The sequence below is a fragment of the Zootermopsis nevadensis genome, unplaced genomic scaffold (genome assembly GCF_977971745.1).
Source record: "Zootermopsis nevadensis isolate Lab colony 2312 unplaced genomic scaffold, Znev_1.0 Znev_ptg000022l, whole genome shotgun sequence".
Taxonomy (NCBI): Eukaryota; Metazoa; Arthropoda; class Insecta; order Blattodea; family Termopsidae; genus Zootermopsis; species Zootermopsis nevadensis.
This window is the reverse complement of record NW_028259154.1, coordinates 6,477,497-6,503,313: the sequence shown is the minus strand read 5'-3', so window position 1 is coordinate 6,503,313 and position 25,817 is coordinate 6,477,497. Positions and strand designations below refer to the sequence as shown.

At 40.5% G+C, this 25,817-nt stretch overlaps 2 protein-coding genes across 9 annotated transcripts in view; one reads left to right on the top strand and one right to left on the bottom strand.

The window, feature by feature from the left end:
• LOC110834262 (uncharacterized) overlaps positions 1-6,611 on the top strand; it is a 39,420-nt gene extending 32,809 nt beyond the window's left edge. The window contains exon 11 of the mRNA XM_087353336.1: positions 1,365-6,611. Within this exon, the coding sequence (XP_087209462.1) occupies positions 1,365-1,389 (25 nt within the window). The 3' untranslated portion in view covers positions 1,390-6,611. The remainder of the gene's footprint in view (positions 1-1,364) is intronic.
• On the bottom strand, positions 4,831-25,817 carry LOC110840396 (uncharacterized). 8 transcript variants are annotated; one of them, XR_015536308.1, is made up of 11 exons: positions 25,240-25,591; positions 24,628-24,761; positions 23,407-23,514; positions 21,320-22,024; positions 20,691-20,801; positions 14,701-20,143; positions 12,480-14,499; positions 8,336-11,834; positions 6,234-6,948; positions 5,605-5,715; positions 4,831-4,969 (listed from the first exon to the last, which is right to left on the bottom strand). XR_015536308.1 is itself a non-coding variant. In XM_087353351.1 (3 exons), exons 1-3 carry the CDS (start codon positions 6,300-6,302, stop codon positions 4,940-4,942), a joined length of 210 nt encoding a protein of 69 aa, XP_087209477.1. In that variant the 5' UTR covers positions 6,303-6,341; the 3' UTR covers positions 4,831-4,939. The 8 variants fall into 8 exon arrangements, 3 of the variants coding, with proteins under 3 accessions (XP_087209477.1, XP_087209476.1, XP_087209475.1); XR_015536309.1 differs by lacking the exons at positions 24,628-24,761; positions 25,240-25,591 and adding an exon at positions 23,950-24,005; XR_015536310.1 differs by lacking the exons at positions 24,628-24,761; positions 25,240-25,591 and adding an exon at positions 23,950-23,999 and having other exon boundaries at positions 23,407-23,535.

The window sequence follows — 25,817 nt, the reverse complement described above, 5'->3', positions numbered from 1 at the left end:
ATGCGTCGCGTCGCCTGGCTTCAGGTTTCTAGCTTTATAGTGTATGGCGAAAATTAGGTTATGTTAGGATGGGCAGATTTTGGTTCTGTCTCTTTAATTCGGTTTAGTTCTGTTTGTTCCCTTAAGTTCAGTTTATTTCAGTGTAGTTACATACTAAGTACATGTTAGTATCTCGTCAGTGGACCGGTGATCAAAATCATATTAGGGTGGCTAATAAGTCGTTTGTAAGTGTAACAGAGTTCAGATATTTGGGAACAAGAGTAAAAAATGATAATGATATACACGAGGATTTTAGGAGAAGACTGAATTCTGGAAATGCTTGCTACTTTTCAGTTCAAAATATTAAAATGTACAAAACAGTGGGTTCCAAACATGATCTCTCACTCAGAGGGAGGAACATAGATTGCAGGTGTTTGAGAATAGGGTGCTGAGGAGGTTATTTGGGCCTAGGACAGAAGAGGATGGGGTGTGGAGAAAACTGCATAATGAAGAGCTTAAAAATTTGTTCTCTTCTCCCAGTATTGTCAGGGTGATTAAGACAAAGAAGAATGAGATAGGCGGGGGATGTGGCGCGCATGGATGGGACAAGAGGTGTGCACCGGGTATTGGTCGGGAAGCACGAGGGGAAGAGACCGCCAGGGAGACCTCAATGTAGATGGAAGGATAATCTCGGGGTGGGATCTATGATAGATGTGAGTTGAAGGATCCTGGATTTTGTTGATTCTGTTAATTAGGTGATGATACTTCGGGGTCTCTCAGCCATCTTGTAGGTTAGTTCTGAATAGTTTGGTGCTGCTTTATGTTATGCGGGGTTTTGATGGTGTTTGTAACTATAAGTATGAAGATATTTTACTTTGAATGAATCTCTTAAACACTGCTTTTTAGAGTCAAGTTTATGCCATTTTTATTGTTAACTGTGTTAAAGGTTGCTGATACACGTATTGTCCTAATGCTTATACCCAGTGGGATCAATCAGACTTCTCTGCTTGTACTGCGCTTCGTAATTTGAAGGTCACTCCCGCAGCCAAATGTGTTTCTGCTTTGAACATCATCTATAGGAATTTGATATACTTTATGTTGCATTCATTTGGCTTCTCAGCTGTTGTGAAGGACATCAGTGAACGAATTGAATTATTATTCTTACTATTATTATTGTTTTTAGACAATTTAGCATTATTGTGTGATTTTGGGGGGAGACCATTTTATAAAGACCTGATTTCCATATGGGAATTTGCCATGAGATGTTCATTATTTTTATATTAATTAAATTGTTTACATTCAGTTGAAAATTTTGTAGTTTTTTGTTTGCTAGAAATTATTACGTCTAATACTTGTACAACTACTGAGTAAAATGTTGGTTCCAGGGGAACAGTGGTCATCGGAGTGTGACCAAAGGTATGAAAACAGCTGATATCTACTTGTGTCCTGCGCGTGGTGGTGCGACTGTTGTAGCAGCTCCAGGTACAGCGTCGCCATCTGCTGGTAGCTGTATGAACAAGGAACAGACACCAGTCCCTCCAAAAGGTAGGGAAGCAAGAACATTTTATCGTACCACAGAACCATGGCTGCGTAGCCAACAGTGTGATTTACAGATGGAGAAATCTGCAGAACGTGTGACAGTCTACCTCGGATTATTGCTGCTAATGCTCAGGACACTGAAGAGGGCTCTAGTTACATCAAAATTCAGGCTGAGGCAGATTTTAAAGCATTTAAAAACTGCGTAATGTGTACTGAATTTGAGAATTGGTTCCGTTAAGAGATTCTTCTGATGTGAATAGTTTGCCTTGTGTCAAATTGAAATTATGTGGTTTTTGTGACTGCGTAATTTTTCCTTATTGATTTATTTTTTATTTTAACATTTAATGAACAGAAACAAACTGGAATGTTTGGAGTGTTCATTTAAAAGGGAGTTTTGAAACAACCTATTGATCGGTTGGTCTGCTATGTTATGGGTTCAGATATGGAGATCAGTTTTGTGGAACCAAACCAAGCGCTATTCATGCCCAGCAATGGAATAATCCATGGTTAACCAACTGGCCAACCCATCCTTATCTGGGTCTTGGTTGCTTATTTGAGAACCACATCAGCGAAATAGGGCCTCAGAAATATTTAAGTAATTCAGTTTTTCTACAGAGTTCAGTAATGCAATTTTTCATGTAGGTTCAGTATCTTTTAAGAATGGTGTGCAAATTGCAACAAACATTTTAATTGGGAGACTTCTCTACATATACAAAGTTATGTAGTGAAAAATATAAAAAGGAACTACGGTCTGTCCGGGTTTAAGGCTTTATATTTAACAGTTTTTAAAATATTTTATACAGTGTTACATTTATGTTAGAATTAAGTGCAGTATAACTGTTACGGTGAATGTTCAGGCCTTCGAATTTTTTGTTATGCAGTCGAGCAAAATATATTGAACTTTTTATGCCGCTCTCCTTTCAGATGCCTGATATGGAAATATAGAACAATCGAAACATATGTCACTTGCTGGTTTTATGTGTATGGCATTTATAGAAACATTGTAATGCAGTACAGCCAACTTTTAAAATGATATCATGGAATGACAAAATGATGAAGGAAAGAAAAAGAAATAAAGGAAGCGGTGAAGTCTTGCTATAGTTAAAAGAGCTCAGAAATTGTATTCCGTACAGGAATACACAAAATATCCTTATGTATTTTTTCAGCCTACATTTAGAAAGAGGTATTTCATTCCAACTGTTCGATAGTTCTCATTTAGGCCACTAGATTGCAGTATCTGAGTGTCTGCCTAACGACATTCCTTGCCTGTCATTTTATCATCACCGCCCGTAGGATATTCAAAGTACGTTTCTTATGTCGTGTAGAATGCCACATCAACTTTCATCCAGATACATCCAGTGGTTCTGGAGTTGAATTGATTGGACTGACGGACAGATATAACCAACTGATAATTCATTCTGGCTATGCACTCTGCGCAAAGAACGCGTAATAAACAAACACTGATTAACAAGTGTGTGGGACTGTATAACATAAGGTATTCGAAGACACTTGACATTCACTCTGTATAAATCAACTAAACATTTCTTCACAAAATGTGCCCAAAGATGGCTATCTTCTTGGTTGTTGCACTGTGTAGTCTGGTAGAAGGTAAGCGATGTTTCGGAGGTCCCTGCCTTCCTCCATCAGGGCGATCGCCTTGGTGATGGAGGCGGCAAACACGCCCGAAATGTCGATTAACCTCTACAGGGCTACACGGTGCAACAACCCAGAAGACGGCCATCTTCAGATACACTGCTGTGAAAACCTCAGCTCCTACAAAGTTATGCCTAAAAGTAAAAAAAATATATATATGTGAAGTAAAACTCAAACGATAAAAAAGAAAAAAGTTGGGAGTAGTTACACATACAACAAGTAAGGTCATCAGATTCATTCACATCAAGGAACAAACATATTTTATTGCATGCTCAGACTACAATTACAAAATGCGAAAGATGGAACCATTATGAACAATTATCACCCCTTCCATACAGGGCCACTTTAAGGCAGTGGTGAGGCTATGGAAAAACATGATCTTGGTGTCCACTGTCCCATTTCTTAAAAATAGGGGGGATTCACAGCTAATTTACATTACTGAGAGATTTAAAAATCTTAATCAAAAAACTATCTTTGTTTTCACAAAATGTATTTATATTAACAAAAACTGAATGAATAGGAAAGGATAAAAGGATACTATAAAAATTTATGCATACAAGCTAAAGTGTGATATGCCAAGTTACCCACGGATAAAGAAAGGTTTTGAATGTCCTTTGTGTTTCAACTGCCCAAATAGGTGAATACAAAGTACAAGTGAACTAACTGTTTAAAAGTCTGCTATACTGATGGCGCTCTTCGCAGCAAACAGCAATCAGAGACCCTTTTAAATCGGTGATCATCATCATCATATATATATATCAGGTATTATTCCAAGTAGCCTGTTACGGTTTCATTCCATCTTTTTTAACGGTCTTCCCAGGCTTCTCTTTCTATTCGGTCTGTAGTTCAAAACTTGGTCTGGGATTCTATTAAAGTCCATTCTTTCAGTTTGATCTTTCCAATTGGCACGATAATTCTGAATAAATTAGAGACTGGTTTGGCTTTCAGTTTTTCTAGTCTTTCTTCATTTCTTTTGTGGTCAAAAAGTGTAAAGCCAGCAGTTTTCCCCATAAATTTCATCTCTGCTGCTTGCAATACATTCTCGACGTAACTCAGCTTTGTCGATGTATATAGGTATCTTTGCTCTAACAGATTAGCATTATCTGAACTTTCAAAAATGGCGGTCTGACCCAACTGGCCAATCAGTTAATAGTAGCTGCGTGCACAGAGCCCCATTGTGACTGCTGCTGCCAGATGTGAATACGAGAGTGTCGCCTGTGGTGTTCCAATGCGTCTAGCTTAGACCGAGTATGCCAATGCCGTAATCATTCACTTCTTGCTCCAGCAATGGAAGCTTTCCAGGTTGTCTCAACCCTCCTCGTACGTTCAATGTATTTCTGAACAATCCAATCCGACTTGTGTAATCGGGTATTCTTAGCACCCCTGCCCAATTTAATGGGCACCGGGTCTCGGCGCCATTTTGATTTATGGCACTGTTCATCAGGATTTTCTTGCTAGAATACCACTGTGGTTTCACCTTGCCTCTCGTGCTATATACCTACACGAAAAATATCCCAAGCAAAATGTCCGATTGTATTTTTAAGAAGTAAATATATTCTTGTTTCTGGGAATTATATATGTTGTAAAAATGGCCCTGCATTATTTGTTGTTCTTTGAGGTTAAGTACAAAGCTTCATCATTTTGCTTTTCCTACATTATCTCACCATTTTTCACTAACCCCCGGAGAAGTGTGAACGCGGGGTTTCAGAGCAAAATCTTCTGCAAATTGTTCCAGTTTTACCATGTCTTCATCCTTTACTTTCGGTTTTCACGTGGCTAGCGCCCGCATCATGTGTTCCTGTTAACAGATGTGCAAAATGCGACTCACTTTCGGCCTGTCAGCGTGCTATCCCAAACAGATCCTAGTGTCACTGTGAAGGACTTTACACTTTGCTCATCAAGAGTGAAAGGTTCTAAGAAAATGACTTCGAAAGATGTACAACATGGACAGGCTAATGAAAGTCCTATTACTATAGTGCTTCCCTAACATTGCATGAATGCATCTTTTATAATTTTACAAATGTAGAAGAAATTGATGACGTGCAGAACAACGATGCAAGCAAATACGGACCAGGCCGTCTAAAAACCGTGCATCTTGATGTTTAATGTTTTGCAAGTGGATAAGATACTTAATGGTGGAAGTATTTGTGGAATTTTAAACAGCAAATTCCAGACAACAGGCAATGCTGTAGGTAATAAATTCTGCGAACTTGCGATGTCCCTGTTAAATGTTAGTACAAGAGAAGTACTCTCTGAATATGCGTGCCCACATTTCGGACATTTCATATATTTATATTTTTATTGTTCTGATAGTCTGAGTTCCCCCAAGTAAAGAGAGTTACTCCCTGATGGAGAGAGATCCCCTCATCCGCTACATTCCAGCTTACTCAGTGAATTAAAGAGACAGAATAAAGTAGTTGGCACTAAGCTTACCTTCAGTTCACACGGAAACTCCTTGGAGAGGCCGAAATCTGTCAGAACAACATGGCCCGCGGCGTCCAGAAGGATGTTCTCCGACTTCAGGTCCCTGTGCACGATTCCCAACTGAAAGAAATAAATGAACACGTCTCAAGAGCATTGGGGAGAAGGAAACGCATTTTGCATTTTTAATATGTGCATTTTTATGCATTCTTTATAGTTGATTTAACGACGATGTTCGTATATGGATTATATGGCATTGGGCTTCGTAGATCGATCTTAATTACACGCCGTGCATTTTAATTAACTAATTCTTGTGTTTCAGCAGGTAACTATCTATGAATCTCGCTTACGTAACTACAGAAAGAATAAATATGAATGTTCTATTACAGTGAATTGAGAGATATGAAAGTTGTAGAATGAACTTTTCTGGTTACGGAGAATTACTTGGCGGCTGAATAATCAGACATGACAGAACTAACCAATCCCTCTATCCCATATAGCAAATGGACGTGAAATGTGCAATTTAGACCTCTGCACTTCTTTATGAAATTCCTCAATGTACCTGAACTTCTTGTTGTGCTCACAAACGAAAGGGTCCGATATCTTGAATACCGGCGTACTTCTAGCCCAAGAATACATACCGTTGCGTGCTTGGTCGAAGAAGCCCTTGGCTTTCTTGCTGAGCCACTTGGCTTCATAAAAATATTCATTTTCCGCTGCCACTTGAGCAGCCTCTACAAGCCTCCGCGCTTCCTGCAGAAAAAAAGAAAGAATGTGGTAAACATTTTCCAACCTGGACAATGATGCTTACATCTGTGATATAATATAGCATGCTTTATTCTTCTGTCTTTTAAAGCATGTCTATTACAGGGACGTTATTCCGGTGAGTAAAACCTTATGTCTTGCATGCAATGTTTTTGACTGCAGGAATTACAAACTAATTAGGGGAGATGGGTACAGTGACAGAATGGGATATATGATTTATATTCAGTGTTTCAAGAAATAAAGTACACAGGCATTTATCTCATTTCTGTTTATTGAGACTTCTTAAGCCTTCTCGGCGGCTGCAGCTTCTTTATTCTGAAAAGAAAAAGTTCTGATAATATTTCCTGGTTGGCAGCTCATATATCTTAAAGTGAAATGCTATATGCAAAAATAAAAACTCGAAAGCAGAGAAAAATGCACCTCCCCTGCGCAATTAATAATTTTTTAAGCGTTTTTTCAAATACGCGACGCTCCGTCCACGCGTGGTCGATGTCCCTCCTCTCCAGTGATCTCCTCTTGATGATCTTTCTGGCGTAAAGTTTCCCGGCGTCACTTCCGCCCTTCTTCTTCGCCAGGTAAACCTTGCCAAACCTGTAACAGAATCGCAGTTACGTTTCATCTTGATATCTGTACAGGTACGGGCTGTCATATCAGCAAAGTCTCCTTTCAAATAATTATGATACTCTACCCTTTTTTTTTCCAATACCAAAACTTTGCGATGAATATAAAATTCATAAATACGTGGTTCACCTTCTCTTTAACAAGCTCTAAAGCACTCTCCGATAGGCCAAGCCCTTGTGCTCAGGATATTACTAGACTTTATAGTTTCCTGCGTGGTGACAGAAACGAGGTGAAATACCGTTTAGGTCTGTGAGTTTTCATGACTGCAACTTTTATCGTTAATGTGCTTACGTGTTGAATCTCCATGGAGAGTGAGTGGTCTTTGACCCATTCGCGAGCTGTCTGCATAATTTGATTGATTCTGAATTGTTTGAAACCCTGCGTTTCTAAATGTCTCCGAAAATACATGTTGGCAGTTGGTAAATGATCCATCTTTTAACATTTTGTAGCATTCATGAGTAGAAGTAGAATATGGCCTACACAGTTCTTAAGATCCCTAATTCTGATTTCTTTAAAGTAAAAGGAAATGTACACTGTGCATAAGATGAACTGCCTCTCGTGTTTATCAATTTCGATGTTGTGGTATATCGATACAGTGTAAACCAGAACGGGAAAATAGAATGTCGTTAACATTAGGATGAGAAAATAGGCCACAGACATGTCTTTCTTGTTGTAAAAATGGCCCTACATTGCCTAATAATTTACCTACATTATTTGTTGGGTATTGAGGTTAAGTACAGAGCTTGATCTTTTTGCTTTTCCTAATATTTCCCACAGTTACACAATTTTTCGTTAATCCCCGGAAAAGTGTGAACGTTGGGTCCCATTGAATTGGATCTTCAGACACTTACGAGGGATTTAGTAGCTATTCTTTATTATGATTTTGTTATATTTTCTGGTGGTGTGTCTAGCTTGTTTCTTTAGAAGCTTCTAATAATATTTTAACGTTTAAGTCTTTTTTTAAATTAAAATCAACACGGATCAGTAACTGATGCGATTATTCAGTTTCGATCCCCCTCCCCTCCTCACATCTGCTGTGACCTTTACCAGAACTTCAACACTGAAGCTGTCAACACCTGATACACTCGCCATTTTGACTGGTGGGTCATCCATCAGACCAGGTTTCAATTTATCCCAAGTCATTTTAATTGTTTCTGGGCCACGTGATCTGCACGGTTTGAACCGGGGCTCACAGTTATTATCACCTGTATGGCGAGTGGCAGTGGTAACGTCTCCCTCTAATGGTTTACATTATTTGTTGGGTATTGAGGTTAAGCTTTATATTTTTTATTTTCTTGCATTATTGCTCACCATTTTCCACTAACCCCCGGAGAAGAGTGAATGTGGGGTTCCTTACCAAAGTCTTTTAGAAATTTTTCTAGTTTTGCCACATATTCAAAATCCACTTTCAGTCTTGAAGTGGCAATCGACCGCATTATGTGATCCTGAGATGATGTTGTATACTTCGACGGCAATGTCCGGTAGTTTGCTGTAGTTGGCCTCGAAATTTTGTCGCGGCTCAATTTCTGTTACGGTGATACTACACCAAAGATTGCCTCTGAGATGACTGGATCATTTCTTTGAGGAGTAGGCGTTTGTGGCATGTTTACCCTTGATGGTGGCGTTGGGAGTGGTGACTTTGGCCCAAGCCTCTTTTGTGGTGGTGTTTTCTTGCCTGTGTTTACTGTTGTTTCGGTGGAGTCTTTTGTTGTCTGCTGGTTCTCCGCGCCCTTAGTGGTGTTCGGAGTTCGAATCCAGTTCTGTCACCGCTACCGTTGTGCGTACAGTTGATGCATCTCGTTGTAATTACTGCATGTCCGGCCCCGAGTTAGTCTGCGCCATTTGTAACCGTTCCTCTTCTTCTCTTCGGGTTTATTTGTTAGCCTTGATTCTGCTCTTGGGTAAACGAGACACGAGACTCTTATGCTGGGTTTAATTTAACCGTTGGTCCAAGTTCGTCCTCGAATTGTTCCATTATAAAATATTATTCGGTTATCACGGATGCATACGTGTATTCGCTTAACTCTGTTCGCAAAGAAATTTGCATCATCCGTCAGTATCGTGCAGAGAAATTAAATTAACAATCACCTGCAATAAAGACCTAAATACACAGCTGAGGCGATCTTAATTGAGAACTCACAACTCTTAATGTAATGTTAGAAGATTATGTTTCCATGGCATGACATATTGTGTACTCTTTATTAGATAACACACGTAATGAAATGCGACCATTTACTGCAAATTTTGATATAAACACAAGTCTACATTAAATGAAATTTGCAGCCAGTAACGTATGTGAAATAGCCAAGATTGCAATTGGAACATAAATGTTCTCCAAGTATGTTATGCAGTATTGTTGGCTTTGCTACACATTCTGACGTATTTACATTGCAAAGTAGAAAGTTTGTGCAGTCTGTCATTGCGAACGTTTATCACATTAATCTTTCTTAAGCCCCCAGGAACAGGAAAGACCTACTTAAAGGAGGCAATTCCTGCAGAGGTTATTGCTACATTCTCGACGTAACTCAGCTTTGTCGATGTATATAGGTATCTTTGCCCTAACAGATTAGCATTATCTGAACTTTCGAAAATGGCGGTCTGACCCAAATGGCCAATCAGTAAAACAGTAGCTGCGTGCAAAGAGCATTGGCACCGTCCACGATTTGTCTCTCTCTGTTATTTATCTTATGGCTATATTACAACACGTGTTATAAAGATTGGCAATCCATTCAAGTGCTGGTGGAGAGGATAGGAGGAAGTCCGATTGTTCCCCTGGATATGCCCTCAGGCGGCATTTCTGCACAATATGTTTGATGGTCTGATGACTCACACCACAGTCACAGTTGGCTGTTTGAATATTTCCCTAGTTGTTAAGGACGTCTGCACATGCACCATGGCCGGTGCGGATCCTGTTGATGGTTTTCCATGTTTGTCGAGGAAGGCCTTGTCCCGTTGGTGATTTCTGAGGGTTATGTGGCTGTTTGCGTCTGGAGGAGTTTGTTTCCCAAGCAATTTTGCTTTTAAAATTGCCCAGCTTGAAGGCGTTCTGCAGTAACGCGTGGGGGGTCGCCTGGATCTCAGTCTTTGAAGATTAATATGAAGGATGTCGTCGTGAACTGGGAGGTTAGGATTTACTTGCAGTTTCTTAAATTCTCGTAACAAGGCTTCTTGTCTACGTATTGCTGGTGGTACGATTCTGCTCAGTACAGGAAGCCAGTGGGTGGGAGTTGTTCTGTGACAGCCTGTTATAGTCCTCATTGTAGTGTTGAGCTGTGAGTCTAATTTGTTTACAGGTGAGCTGTTAAGCCATACCGGAGCACAGTATTCCGCTGTCGGGACAACCAGGCCTAATGCAGGGTAGATGCTGAAGAGCCCCAGGTTGTGCTGCGTAGTCTCTGTAGAATGTTGTTCCTGGTTGTTATTTTTGCAGCAGTATTATGTAGACATTTCTTGAAGGACGGTGTTCTATCAAGGAAGGGCTAGGGATCAATCGCCACTTCTTGAGGTATTCGTCAAGCGTTGTAAGGTCTCTTGAGAGGATTGTCTCGGTATTCTCAAAAAGCCCGCGGCGTCCAAGAGGATATTTTCCGCCTTCACGTCTCTGTGTACGATTCCCAACTCAAAGAACAAATGAAGACGTGTCATGTTTCAGCATGTCACTATGTATGAATCCCGCTCTTATATTGTTGCTTATGTAACTACTGAAAGAATTATTATGAATGCAACTTGCCCTTCTCCACAAATGAAGATCAGAGTACTAGGGAAGGATTTTTCGTTGAAAGTGTATATAATCAGTTTACAACAGCCATCATCATCCATTTCCCTCAAGAATTTGTGATAGTTCTCATCATCACATGGATCCTTGAGGGACCACCATCCCTGGCTGTCTACACTGAACTGTAGGCTAATGTCTCGGTATTCTCAAATTTGCTTGCGTTGGGTTTCCAGTGCCAGGTTGTCCGCATATCCGTATTTTCTCGATACTGTGTGTGGCTCCGGTAAACAACTCCGGAAACCGTCAGGGGAAAAGTAAAATTCCCTTAAAGGATTTCCGGGCTCTTCGAAACAGCTCTGGGAACTTCATGGGGAAAACCACGTAATCCATGATGGCCTTCTAGGCCTGCCCCAGGCTTGTGCAGGTTGGAAGCGGTTGGCTTCCTCAACGAGCCCCTTAGCTTCATAAAACAGTCTGTTTGCTGCAGCTGCTTCTGCTCTCTTGCCGGCTTGTGCAGGTTAGAAGCGGTTTCCCGCTTCCAAGCACAGGAACTTAGCAGATTTGTAATCATGCTCTTTCAATGCTAAAAGCGCTGCTTTTAGCATTGTCGTGCCTTCCTTCAGAAAAAAGAAATTCTGTAGACAAGGCTTTCCTTGTTGTCTGCTGGTGCTAGTGAGGACGCTTCTCTGTGCTTCCTTTGCAGCTTCAGAACATTGCCTTTTGGCCTCTTTAGTCTTAGCTGGCAGTTTTTTTGATACCAAAACTATGTTTATGTTTTTCTTTGCATCCTGAAGAAATAAGAAAAAGGAAGAATCTCTGGTAACATTTTCCAAACTGGACAATAGTTTCCAGACTCGAAATCACCTTGATCCCTCCATCGAACTTCACTGACACCCACAATGCACACATTATTTTTATCCATTTCGATCTTCAGATTTTCCAGTTTTCCTCCCTGTTGTAGTGTCCTGACGTTCCACGTTCCTATGGTGAATTTCCTAAAAGAATTCTCCTGCCTTATACCTTCTACCGAGACAGTCCTCGCCCGGAGATCCGAATGGAGGACTAGTTTACCTCCGGATTGTTTTGTCTCTGGAGAAAGCATCATGCACATTGTGACTGCTCCTGTTGGGCAGAAGCTGTCCTGGAAAAAAAAAAGTAATGTGGTAGTTTTTCCATTTGCTTTCCACAGTTAAAGTTACCTCTGTGCACAAGCATCAAGTCATGCGAGCGTACATTTCCTATATTTGTTTTGGGGCTTAAAAATTCATGTACATTTTAAGACTGTCTCGAAACCTTATATTAATAAACTGCAAATTTGTCTAAAATACATACCTTCCATTTGGTTTTCCAAATATTGTGCAGCAAGCTTAAACATCTTCGATGCTTCATGCAAATATCCTTTATCTGCTGCCGTTTGTGCTTCGTTTGCACGCCGTGCATTTTAATTAACTAATTCTCGTGTTTCAGCAGATCACTATCTATGAATCTCGCTTACGTAACTACAGAAAGAATAATTATGAATGTTCTATTATACTGAATTGAGAGATATGAAAGTTGTAGAATGAACTTTTCTGGTTACGGAGAATTACTTGGCGGCTAAATAATCAGACATGACAGATCTAACCAATCCCTCTATCCCATATAGCGAATGGACGTGAAATGTGCAATTTAGACCTCTGCACTTCTTTATGAAATTCCTCAATGTACCTGAACTTCTTGTTGTGCTCACAAACGAAAGGGTCCGATATCTTGAATACCGGCGTACTTCTAGCCCAAGAATACATACCGTTGCGTGCTGGGTCGAAGAAGCCCTTGGCTTCATAAAAATGTTCATTTTCCGCTGCCACTTGAACAGCCTCTACAAGCCTCCGCGCTTCCTGCAGAAAAAAAGAAAGAATGTGGTAAACATTTTCCAACCTGGACAATGATGCTTACATCTGTGATATAATTTAGCATGCTTTATTCTTCTGTCTTTTAAAGCATGTCTATTACTGGGACGTTATTCCGGTGAGTAAAACCTTATGTCTTGCATGCAATGTTTTTGACTGCAGGAATTACAAACTAATTAGGGGAGATGTTTACAGTGACAGAATGGGATATATGATTTATATTCAGTGTTTCAAGAAATAAAGTACACAGGCATTTATCTCATTTCTGTTTATTGAGACTTCTTAAGCCTTCTCGGCGGCTGCAGCTTCTTTATTCTGAAAACAAAAAGTTCTGATAATATTTCCTGGTTGGCAGCTCATATATCTTGAAGTGAAATGCTTTATGCAAAAATAAAAACTCGAAAGCAGAGAAAAATGCACCTCCCCTGCGCAATTAATAATTTTTTAAGCGTTTTTTCAAATACGCGACGCTCCGTCCACGCGTGGTCGATGTCCCTCCTCTCCAGTGATCTCCTCTTGATGATCTTTCTGGCGTAAAGTTTCCCGGCGTCACTTCCGCCCTTCTTCTTCGCCAGGTAAACCTTGCCAAACCTGTAACAGAATCGCAGTTACGTTTCATCTTGATATCTGTACAGGTACGGGCTGTCATATCAGCAAAGTCTCCTTTCAAATAATTATGATACTTTGCCCTTTTTTTTTCCAATACCAAAACTTCGCGATGAATATAAAATTCATAAATACGTGGTTCGTCTTCTCTTTAACAAGCTCTAAAGCACTCTCCGATAGGCCAAGCCCTTGTGCTCAAGATATTACTAGATTTTATAGTTTCCTGCGTGGTGACAGAAACGAGGTGAAATACCGTTTAGGTCTGTGAGTTTTCATGACTGCAACTTTTATCGTTAATGTGCTTACGTGTTGAATCTCCATGGAGAGTGAGTGGTCTTTGACCCATTCGCGAGCTGTCTGCATAATTTGATTGATTCTGAATTGTTTGAAACCCTGCGTTTCTAAATGTCTCCGAAAATACATGTTGGCAGTTGGTAAATGATCCATCTTTTAACATTTTTTAGCATTCATGAGTAGAAGTAGAATATGGCCTACACAGTTCTTAAGATCCCTAATTCTGATTTCTTTAAAGTAAAAGGAAATGTACACTGTGCATAAGATGAACTGCCTCTCGTGTTTATCAATTTCGATGTTGTATATCGATACAGTGTAAACCAGAACGCGAAATTAGAATGTCGTTAACATTCGGAAGAGAAAATAGGCCACAGACACGTCTTTCTTGTTGTAAAAATGGCCCTACATTGCCTAATAATTTACCTACATTATTTGTTGGGTATTGAGGTTAAGTACAGAGCTTGATCTTTTTGCTTTTCCTAATATTTCCCACAGTTACACAATTTTTCGTTAATCCCCGGAAAAGTGTGAACGTTGGGTCCCATTGAATTGGATCTTCAGACACTTACGAGGGATTTAGTAGCTATTCTTTATTATGATTTTGTTATATTTTCTGGTGGTGTCTCTAGCTTGTTTCTTTAGAAGCTTCTAATAATATTTTCACTGATGTTTTTTAAAATGTCATTTGGTATGCCATACATTGTATATGTATTTTGGAATGTCTTTCCTTTGCATTGAACGTGCTTACATCTGTGATATAATTTAGCATGCTTTATTCTTCTGTCTTTTAAAGCATGTCTATTACTGGGACGTTATTCCGGTGAGTAAAACCTTATGTCTTGCATGCAATGTTTTTGACTGCAGGAATTACAAACTAATTAGGGGAGATGGGTACAGTGACAGAATGGGATATATGATTTATATTCAGTGTTTCAAGAAATAAAGTACACAGGCATTTATCTAATTTCTGTTTATTGAGACTTCTTAAGCCTTCTCGGCGTCTGCAGCTTCTTTATTCTGAAAACAAAAGTTCTGATAATATTTCCTGGTTGGCAGCTCATATATCTTAAAGTGAAATGCTATATGCAAAAATAAAAACTCGAAAGCAGAGAAAAATGCACCTCCCCCGCGCATTTAATCATGTGGGGAATAAAGCAATATAGTGAAAATGCAGCTAAGAAATGCGGCCAATGCAAATTATATAATTGTAATACCTACAGCATTCATTAGTTTTTGCTGTTGTAGGCCTCGTCAATCCACCGGGATTTCTACATCTTTGTGTTATTTTCGTCACTAGTGTTGAATTCGCCCATCAATACGAGCGGTATGTCACTATTATATTCTAGTTCGAATGTCTTTGATACCATGGTATCGACACTCACTGGGATATTGATCACTTGGCCGACGATACCGTAACTCGATCCTCGCAGCCTGCGTATCTGCATGTAAAGGGAGTCGCGGTAAATTTGTCTCAACATACGTTGCTTTGCTCTCTGGAAGCACTCTTTGGCTTTCTGCACGATATATATATAGCCTCATAATGGCTCTTGTTCTCTGCGGCTGGTTTTGCTTCAGTCATCAGTGTTACTCCTTCCTGCAGTACTATAGATTTAGGTCCAAGATTGGCAATCCATTCAAGTGCTGACGGAGAGGATAGGAGGAAGTCCGATTGTTCCCCTGGATATGCCCTCAGGCGGCATTTCTGCACAATATGTTTGATGGTCTGATGACTCACACCACAGTCACAGTTGGCTGTTTGAATTTTTCCCTAGTTGTTAAGGACGTCTGCACATGCACCATGGCCGGTGCGGATCCTGTTGATGGTTTTCCATGTTTGTCGAGGAAGGCCTTGTCCCGTTGGTGATTTCTGAGGGTTATGTGGCTGTTTGCGTCAGGAGGAGTTTGTTTCCCAAGCAATTTTGCTTTTAAAATTGCCCAGCTTGAAGGCGTTCTGCAGTAACGCGTGGGGGGTCGCCTGGATCTCAGTCTTTCAAGATTAATATGAAGGATGTCGTCGTGAACTGGGAGGTTAGGATTTACTTGCAGTTTCTTAAATTCTGTAGACAAGGCTTCTTGTCTACGTATTGCTGGTGGTACGATTCTGCTCAGTACAGGTAGCCAGTGGGTGGGAGTTGTTCTGTGAAAGCCTGTTATAGTCCTCATTATAGTGTTGAGCTGTGAGTCTAATTTGTTTACAGGTGGGCTGTTAAGCCATACCGGAGCACAGTATTCCGCTGTCGGGACAACCAGGCCTAATGCAGAGGTCCGTAGGGTAGATGCTGAAGAGCCCCAGGTTGTGCTGCGTAGTCTCTGTAGAATGTTGTTCCTGGTTGTTATTTTTGCAGCAGTATTATGTAGACATTTCTTGAAGGACGGTGTTCTATCAAGGAAGGGCTAGGGATCAATCGCCACTTCTTGAGGTATTCGCCAAACGTTGTAAGGTCTCTTGAGAGGATTGTCTCGGTTTTCTCAAAAAGCCCGCGGCGTCCAAGAGGATATTTTCCGCCTTCACGTCTCTGTGTACGATTCCCAACTCAAAGGACAGATGAAGACGTGTCATGTTTCAGCATGTCACTATGTATGAATCCCGCTCTTATATTGTTGCTTATGTAACTACTGAAAGAATTATTATGAATGCAACTTGCCCTTCTCCACAAATGAAGATCAGAGTACTGGGGGAGGATTTTTCGTTGAAAGTGTATATAATCAGTTTACAACAGCCATCATCATCCATTTCCCTCAAGAATTTGTGATAGTTCTCATCATCACATGGATCCTTGAGGGACCACCATCCCTGGCTGTCTACACTGAACTGTAGGCTAATGTCTCGGTATTCTCAAATTGCTTGCGTTGGGTTTCCTGTGCCAGGTTCTCCGCATATCCGAATTTTCTCGATACTGTGTGTGGCTCCTGTAAACAACTCCGGAAACCGTCAGGGGAAGAGTAAAATTCCCTTAAAGGATTTCCGGGCTCTTCGAAACAGCTCTGGGAACTTCATGGGGAAAACCTCGTAATCCATGATGGCCTTCTAGGCCTGCCCCAGGCCAATTACTTATTCCAACTTGACAGAGGGCTTCCTTGAAATTTTATTCAGAAAGTCATGCCTGGAGAAAAAATCAATAAAATTATAAGAAAGAAGGAACAATTTTTTTTCTGTGACAAACACTTGTACAGAGGATCTTGTGTTCTGGTAAAGATAACGCCTGTACTCCAAAACTGACATACAGAATGGAATTAATATGAGCTTCTCAAATGACTTATTATATATAACCAGAGTAGTGACATTTTATTTAATTACTTTACTACTGAAACTGACCTGTTCATACGTACTTTGAATTAGCATAAATTCAGACCAAAATTCTAACCTAAATTCAATTTGTAAATAGGGTGGGTATAATTGACATGCAACCTACATCCTGTCAATCTGATAATCCCAAGCACACGAATTCAGTCTCAAACACGTCCAGGGTCTTCAAATCGTTTCATCTTTGAAATAAAAGAAACACGAAAGATTAATAATATATATTGCTGGGCGTCACTCTTTATCAAGCTTCGACGTCAAGTTCTAGTTTAATTTTGCTTAGAACTTGACGTTGAGTAATGTGTTTGAAAATTTAATTTCGCTCTTTTACTTCTCATCTGCAGGTCGCAAAAATGCATGTGATCAGTGGTACAATACAAACCAGAGATACACGAGTAAAAGAAATACTGAGATTATAATGTCACATGCATCTTTCCCTAAACATTTTCTTGAAACGAAGTTATTATACTTCCAACTGCTCTTACGGTTCCAACACATATTGTGTAGCTTGAACGGGAGGTGCCGCGTGAGTCCCTCTCTGGCTAGCCAAATAGTACGTCACAATATTTTCCAAAATTTAACTAATGTAAGAGAAATCACAATGCAATGTTTCCCATTAAATTTGACCATTACAACGAACGTCGTCCTTAAAGCGCTGGTGGTGAGTGGTTCTCTTCGGAACATCATCTTCTTCCCAAACTGTACGTAGTCTGACCGCATTCGTGCACACAGCGACTGGTGATCTGAGCCTGGGAATGTTGTATCCCTGCACATTGCAGAGCGCCATCGCTTTTCGACCAGAATGTAATCGATTTGGTTTCTTGTTCGATCATCATTCGACTTCCATGTGTACAACCTTCTTGGCAGTAGACTGAACCACGAGTTCATTACTGTCATCTGTCCCTCAGAGCAGAAGTGCAATAAACGCTCGCCACTTCCCTTTCTGTCACCTAGTCCGACCTTTCCCTTCACGCCGTCGTATCCATCCGTATTTCCAATTTAGCATTGGAGTCGCCAATAACGAATAGAATCTCCCGACATTACCGCAGTCGGTCCAGCGTTGCCCCCAGGTTATGGTAAAACGCTTCTACAATGCCATCGTTTGCATAAACATGTGCGATATTCACTAGTACTCGGATCCTGGCAGGTCGATGACAGGATCACTGTACTGAGAGTCGCGGGGAACCCCATGCCGTATTATTGTGTTTCTGGTGTAAGGTGATGGAAACCCCATTGTGACTGCTGCTGCCAGATGTGAATACGAGAGTGTCGCCTGTTGAAGTTAATTCGTGTTAATTGGTGTTCCAATGCGTCTCGCTTAGTCCGAGTATGCCAACGCCGTAATCATCCATTTCTTGCTCCAGCAATGGAAGCTTTCCAGGTTGTCTCAACCCACCTAGTACGTTCAATGTATTTTTGAACAATCCAATCCGACTTGTGTAATCGGGGGATTCTTAGCACCCCTGCCCAATTTAATGGGCACCGGGACTCGGCGCCATGTTGATTTATGGCACTGTTCATCGGGATTTTCTTGCTAGAATACCACTGTGGTTTCACCTTGCCTCACGTGCTATTGAACCGAAACTCCGGTCCACCTTATACTCGCTGACTCGGTTGCTCGTGTATTCTACGCCCCGAGATATTCGTGGGGAAACCAAGGAACATTGAAGGCAGTTGAACATAACAATCAATTAAATTAAATCCCAATCAATTTTGAAGTTAAACAAACAAAATGAATTTAATGTGAAAAATTGATAAAAAGGCAAGAATTACAAAAAAAGAAAACTGTGTTACAAAAAACAAGAATACAATTAATCTTTCGGAAGATAAAATTAAAGTTACACAAACATACGCCCAAGTGTGTCCATACTTGATGGCAGCCACACCTTTAACATCATCGAAAAACCCTTCTTCATTTTAAACAGAATACTACGTAAGGCCCCCCCCTTTAAAAATATGAATGTTTGTAGGCGCAGTTGGCTACCTACAAACTCCCCTTTAGCCGCCAGACCGGCTTTACACTGATATCAACACAATTAACACATCACCTCGTACACTCGACCACAAGTAAATTCAAAATACATAACCAGTATTAATATATGGGTCGCAGTGCTTTCACCAACAAACGACAAAAAGCTTCCATTAGCTTTGTGTTACAAGAGACCAAATTCCCTTTTTGGTCTGACAACGTTAAGAAGATCAAGTTCTATCTTCTTGATCAACCCTCTTTTTCTGAACCTCACACGGATTCGAACTTAACACTCTCCTCACTTGACGTTTCAATCTCCGACTGCCTCCAGCCCGGGATTCCCATCCAGACAAAGAGCGGTCAAGCGGACGCTAGCCTCTCACCAGGTATAGCCTCGTTATCACGCGACTTGCTACGCAGTAGCTCGTGATCAACTTGGTATTTCCCCCGACTTATCACACAGTGCTAGCCTCGCGACAGGTGTCCAATTTCACTTATTGCAAGACCCCACACTTTCTCGTGAATGACAACAAATCAAAAATACCCTTTTTAAACACACACACAAAAAAAGAACAAACAAGAGAGTAATAGTGATTAAAAACAAAATAAAATACTCGTCAACCTATACGATGAGACATATGCCTAACACACTGGGCTACGCCCGACCACACACATTCAATACTTACAATTTCCATTTACTCACAAAAAATAACACAACAAGAAAATAAACTATATACACTAGCTGCAAATTCCGTCGACCATCGTAATAAGCATATCAGACTTAATTTTGAACCGAAATTGAGAACAAAGAATTTTGAAGCCAAACGCACGTCTGCTTATGATGACGGTCGAACCGGAAAGAGGAAGACCCAAGCCAGGTCAATCCTAATCACGCGTCTTCCCGAGCCTGAGACATGGAGGGGGAAGAAAACGCTAATTGGCTACTAATGACGTAAGGGAACATAGAGGATTATGCTAGCTGGATCATCGTCTTGCGGTACTTCACCTTCTCGTGGCCAGCTAAACACAGTTCAAGTGCCGGCCGCCAGAGGTCATTGAGGCCCTGAACCTTAGAACGGTTCACTATATACCTACACGAAAAATATCCCAAGCAAAATGTCCGATTATATTTTTAAGAAGTAAATATATTCTTGTTTCTGGGAATTATATATGTTGTAAAAATGGCGCTGCATTATTTGTTGTGCTTTGAGGTTAAGTACAAAGCTTCATCATTTTGCTTTTCCTACATTATCTCACCATTTTTCACTAACCCCCGGAGAAGTGTGAACGCGGGGTTCCAGAGCAAAATCTTCTGCAAATTGTTCCAGTTTTACCATGTCTTCATCCTTTACTTTCGGTTTTCACGTGGCTAGCGCCCGCATCATGTGCTCCTGTTAACAAAGAAGGGCTATGTTAGGGAAGCACTATAGTAATAGGACTTTCATTAGCCTGTCCATGTTGTACATCTTTCGAAGTCATTTTCGTAGAACCTTTCACTCTTGATGAGGAAAGTGTAAAGTCCTCCACAGTGACACTAGGATCTGTTTGGGATAGCACGCTGACAGGCCAAAAGTGAGTCGGATTTTGCACATCTGTTAATGGCTGCATGAATGCATCTTTTATAATTTTACAAATGTAGAAGAAATTGATGACGTGCAGAACAACGATGCAAGCAAATAATAATAAATAGATAATAAATTCTGCACTTGTTAGTTGACACCCTCAGAATCTGAGAACTTGCGATGTCCCTGTTAAATGGAAGTACAGGAGAAATGCTCTCTGAATATGCGTGCCCACATTTCAGATATTTCCATTTTTATTGTTCTGGAGTTCCCTCAAAGAGTTACTCCCTGATGGAGAGAGATCCCCTCATCCGCTACATTCCAGCTTACTCAGCGAATTGAAGTGACAGAATAAAGCAATTTGCACTAAACTTACCTCCTGATCAGACGGAAACTCCTTCGACAGGCCGAAATCCGTCAGAACAACATGGCCCGCGGCGTCCAGAAGGATGTTCTCCGACTTCAGGTCCCTGTGCACGATTCCCACCTGAAAGAAATAAATGAACACGTCTCAAGAGCATTGGGGAGAAGGAAACGCATTTTGCATTTTCGATATGTGCATTTTTATGCATTCTTTATAGTTGATTTAACGACGATGTTCGTATATGGATTATATGGCATTGGGCTTCGTAGATCGATCTTAATTACACGCCGTGCATTTTAATTAACTAATTCTCGTGTTTCAGCAGGTAACTATCTATGAATCTCGCTTACGTAACTACAGAAAGAATAAATATGAATGTTCTATTACAGTGAATTGAGAGATATGAAAGTTGTAGAATGAACTTTTCTGGTTACGGAGAATTACTTGGCGGCTAAATAATCAGACATGACAGAACTAACCAATCCCTCTATCCCATATAGCAAATGGACGTGAAATGTGCAATTTAGACCTCTGCACTTCTTTATGAAATTCCTCAATGTACCTGAACTTCTTGTTGTGCTCACAAACGAAAGGGTCCGATATCTTGAATACCGGCGTACTTCTAGCTCAAGAATACATACCGTTGCGTGCTTGGTCGAAGAAGCCCTTGGCTTTCTTGCTGAGCCACTTGGCTTCATAAAAATGTTCATTTTCCGCTGCCACTTGAGCAGCCTCCGCGCTTCCTGCAGAAAAAAAGAAAGAATGTGGTAAACATTTTCCAACCTGGACAATGATGCTTACATCTGTGATATAATTTAGCATGCTTTATTCTTCTGTCTTTTAAAGCATGTCTATTACTGGGACGTTATTCCGGTGAGTAAAACCTTATGTCTTGCATGCAATGTTTTTGACTGCAGGAATTACAAACTAATTAGGGGAGATGTTTACAGTGACAGAATGGGATATATGATTTATATTCAGTGTGTCAAGAAATAAAGTACACAGGCATTTATCTCATTTCTGTTTATTGAGACTTCTTAAGCCTTCTCGGCGTCTGCAGCTTCTTTATTCTGAAAAGAAAAAGTTCTGATAATATTTCCTGGTTGGCAGCTCATATATCTTAAAGTGAAATGCTATATGCAAAAATAAAAACTCGAAAGCAGAGAAAAATGCACCTCCCCTGCGCAATTAATAATTTTTTAAGCGTTTTTTCAAATACGCGACGCTCCGTCCACGCGTGGTCGATGTCCCTCCTCTCCAGTGATCTCCTCTTGATGATCTTTCTGGCGTAAAGTTTCCCGGCGTCACTTCCGCCCTTCTTCTTCGCCAGGTAAACCTTGCCAAACCTGTAACAGAATCGCAGTTACGTTTCATCTTGATATCTGTACAGGTACGGGCTGTCATATCAGCAAAGTCTCCTTTCAAATAATTATGATACTCTACCCTTTTTTTTTCCAATACCAAAACTTTGCGATGAATATAAAATTCATAAATACGTGGTTCACCTTCTCTTTAACAAGCTCTAAAGCACTCTCCGATAGGCCAAGCCCTTGTGCTCAGGATATTACTAGACTTTATAGTTTCCTGCGTGGTGACAGAAACGAGGTGAAATACCGTTTAGGTCTGTGAGTTTTCATGACTGCAACTTTTATCGTTAATGTGCTTACGTGTTGAATCTCCATGGAGAGTGAGTGGTCTTTGACCCATTCGCGAGCTGTCTGCATAATTTGATTGATTCTGAATTGTTTGAAACCCTGCGTTTCTAAATGTCTCCGCAACTGTTGGCAGTTCGTAAATGATCCATCTTTCAACATTTTGTAGCATTCATGAGTAGAAGTAGAATATGGCCTACACAATTCTTAAGATCCCTAATTCTGATTTCTTTAAAGTAAAAGGAAATGTACACTGTGCATAAGATGAACTGCCTCTCGTGTTTATCAATTTCGATGTTGTATATCGATACAGTGTAAACCAGAACGCGAAATTAGAATGTCGATAACATTAGGAAGAGAAAATAGGCCACAGACATGTCTTTCTTGTTGTAAAAATGGCCCTACATTGCCTAATAATTTACCTACATTATTTGTTGGGTATTGAGGTTAAGTACAGAGCTTGATCTTTTTGCTTTTCCTAATATTTCCCACAGTTACACAATTTTTCGTTAATCCCCGGAAAAGTGTGAACGTTGGGTCCCATTGAATTGGATCTTCAGACACTTACGAGGGATTTAGTAGCTATTCTTTATTATGATTTTGTTATATTTTCTGGTGGTGTCTCTAGCTTGTTTCTTTACAAGATTCTGATAATATTCTAACGTTTAAGTTTTTATTAAATTAAAATCAGCAACTGATGCGATTATTCAGTTTCAATCCCCCTCCCCTCCTCACATCTGCTGTGACCTTTACCAGAACTTCAACACTGAAGCTGTCAACACCTGATACACTCGCCATTTTGACTGGTGGGTCATCCATCTGACCAGGTTTCAATTTATCCCAAGTCATTTCAATTGTTTCTGGGCCACGTGATCTGCACGGTTAGAACTTGACAATGACTATCGTGTTTGAATATTTAATTTCGCTCGTTTACCTGTATTATCTACAGGTCGCAAAAATACAAACGCTTGTATGTGATCCGTGGTACAACACAAGCCACAGATATTGAGATTAGAATCACATGCATCTTTCCTTAAACATTTTCTTGAAACGAAGTTATTTGCTAATATACTTACAAGAGAATGTTACACGTTCAGTATTAGGCTTCCAATACAATTCTGTGTGAAGCTTGGTGTCACCCGTGGGGTAGCTTTGGAGGGGAGCGGCCGCGTGACTCTCTCCCTCTGTCGCAAACGTACCAAATACTGCGTCATAATATTTTCAAAAATTTAACTAATGTAAGAGAAATCACAATGCAATGTTTCCCATTAAATTACCCTGTCAGTAATGCATCCTTTATGTAATCGATAGAAAATGACGGAGGCATATTTAATCTGTTTACCTCAACCACACTTTTTCTCGAATGGAAGTTATTCGTAGAAAATATTATACTTTAACTAAAATTACACGCGGTCACAAACAGTTCTGTAGTACTTAGTTTCGCGTCATAACAATTACGCTATATTGGTAGGGTTACTCACTGGCTAGCCTACGCAGTCATCGAGAATTACTTAATCTACCAACACTGATGTGATAACACGACACTGAGATTGGAATGTCACATCTTTCTCTAAACTATTTCCTGAATAGAAGTTATTCCTAGAACACCTCATACTTACATGTCAAACGTCTTCAGTCAGCGCTAGAACAAAACTGTGGACTTCAAACTAAACGCAAGAGTAACGGACGCGATACCCCTCACTTCCCCTACTCACTAGATCGAACGATAATGTTATAGCATTTTCTACAAAGAAACAAACAGTTTTATAAACTGAGTCAAATGAATGTGGGGCAGAAGGCCACTTTTTTGCCCAGGCGATGGAAGACAACACCAGACGATTTTCTAAATAAGAACATTTTAACTTGCATTGACAGAATTCAGTGTGGTACAAGCCTTTATTCTAGCAAATCATATCACTTTCTTCATTATCCGTGTGCCCCTGAATTTTGTTTATCGTATCCAAATTCAACAAAACGTGATACTAATTATGTGACCTGGAACAACAGTTTCTGCAAGCAGATGAAGCATTTGGGTGGAAAAGGAAACTCTCATCATCAGACGCCTCTGTACTAAAGTTTAGGAAGAAAGTACTGATACCATCTTGAGAGATGGCGATGGAGGCAGTATGTTCCTCCGGAATGCAGAAATGTATTTACGTGTGCACATGGCGTTACAACGCAGAGGACCATCGTCAACATGGGGTGTCATTTTCTGGGCACATTTGAAGTGAAACTCATCTGAGGAAACATGAGGCACAAGAAGTAGGTTTGTTCTGAAATTACGTCACGTATCTCACCTGATCATGAAGGGACACAATCTTGGGATCGAGCATGGGATGGCGGATGGTGATTGTCCTCGGTGCCGAGGAACATGGCGTCATGAAAAACCGACTGAATCGGCTTTTTGAGCCATTTCAGCCCAGTTGATGTTCTGTGGGATGAAGCTCGAGCATTAACGGTGATTGCAGAGTGAATGTCTGGCTGGCAAGGCTCAACTGGGAGCATCTCATTTGAACAGACACTTCAGTTGTGCAGACAGAACAAAGAGTCTGCAAATAGTCTTCAGCGTGGCTACAAATTTTGGTCTCTGCTGTAAGTTATTTAGCAATAGTACAGATTGCAAGGAGGGATGTTTGAGGACGCACGCAAGGTTCTAAGCAAGTTATTTGGAAATCTAAGGCGTGCGGTGAGAGGTTGTTTCTTTAAAACGGCATCTGTCAATGATTTATGCATTCTCTTCCTAACTTGTTACTGTGAACTCTTGAAGCAACTTCTGCCAGTGTTATGATATTTGTTGCACACGATGAGTTCTGCTCACGAAGTAAGGGGAAACCTTGATTTTCTTAATACAAGTCAACGACACAGTTCAGAACTGAAACATTTAGAACAGACACGGAGACAGAACTCACGTTGAAGAATCGGTGCCTTTTGATGTCATCGACTCCGTTCTCGCCTGCACCTAGACGTTTCTTTGGTTCTTTAGTTAACAGTCCTTTGACGAAAAGTTTCGCGTCAGTGGAAAACTCTTCCGGGATCTCCGGATCCTGCTCCAGAATTCGTCTGCAATGGGAGAAAAGAACGGTAGATGAAGCCCATCTGGGGGGAATAACAAATTGCTTATGTTCTGTTGTGTTTCCGTACTTATTGTGGCTGTTAGATGCACACCGAGCAGTTTGCTTTTCTGCTACACTGTAGCTGCTCTGACTAATTTTCCACAATTATTGTTATTTATTAAGTTATGACTATGCTCATGAGTCAGGAAGTTTCGTGTCACTGAGTCTGAAAGCGGCGGAGGGGGGAGGATTAGGGACAGGAACCGTGTGATCTTAACAAATGACCCTTTCTAACACAACTCATAAAAAATAATTATTTATTTACTTACTGAAAACAATCGTGATTCCCCAAACTGTTGGCTGTCATTTTCAACCCGACACAGAAATGGGCTATATGAATGTGCAAACAAACAAACAAACAAATAAATACTGTA

What these genes read in the sequence shown, in the direction of transcription:
- LOC110840396 (XM_087353349.1), bottom strand. Translation starts at nt 25,750, where the DNA reads ATGACAGCCAACAGTTTGGGGAATCACGATTGTTTTCA. An exon ending in GGGAATCACGATTGTTTTCA is followed by an intron (nt 25,391 to 25,712) that starts GTAAGTAAATAA and finishes CTCCCATTGCAG; the next exon opens with ACGAATTCTGGAGCAGGATC. An exon ending in AAAGGCACCGATTCTTCAAC is followed by an intron (nt 24,762 to 25,239) that starts GTGAGTTCTGTC and finishes TTCATCCCACAG; the next exon opens with AACATCAACTGGGCTGAAAT.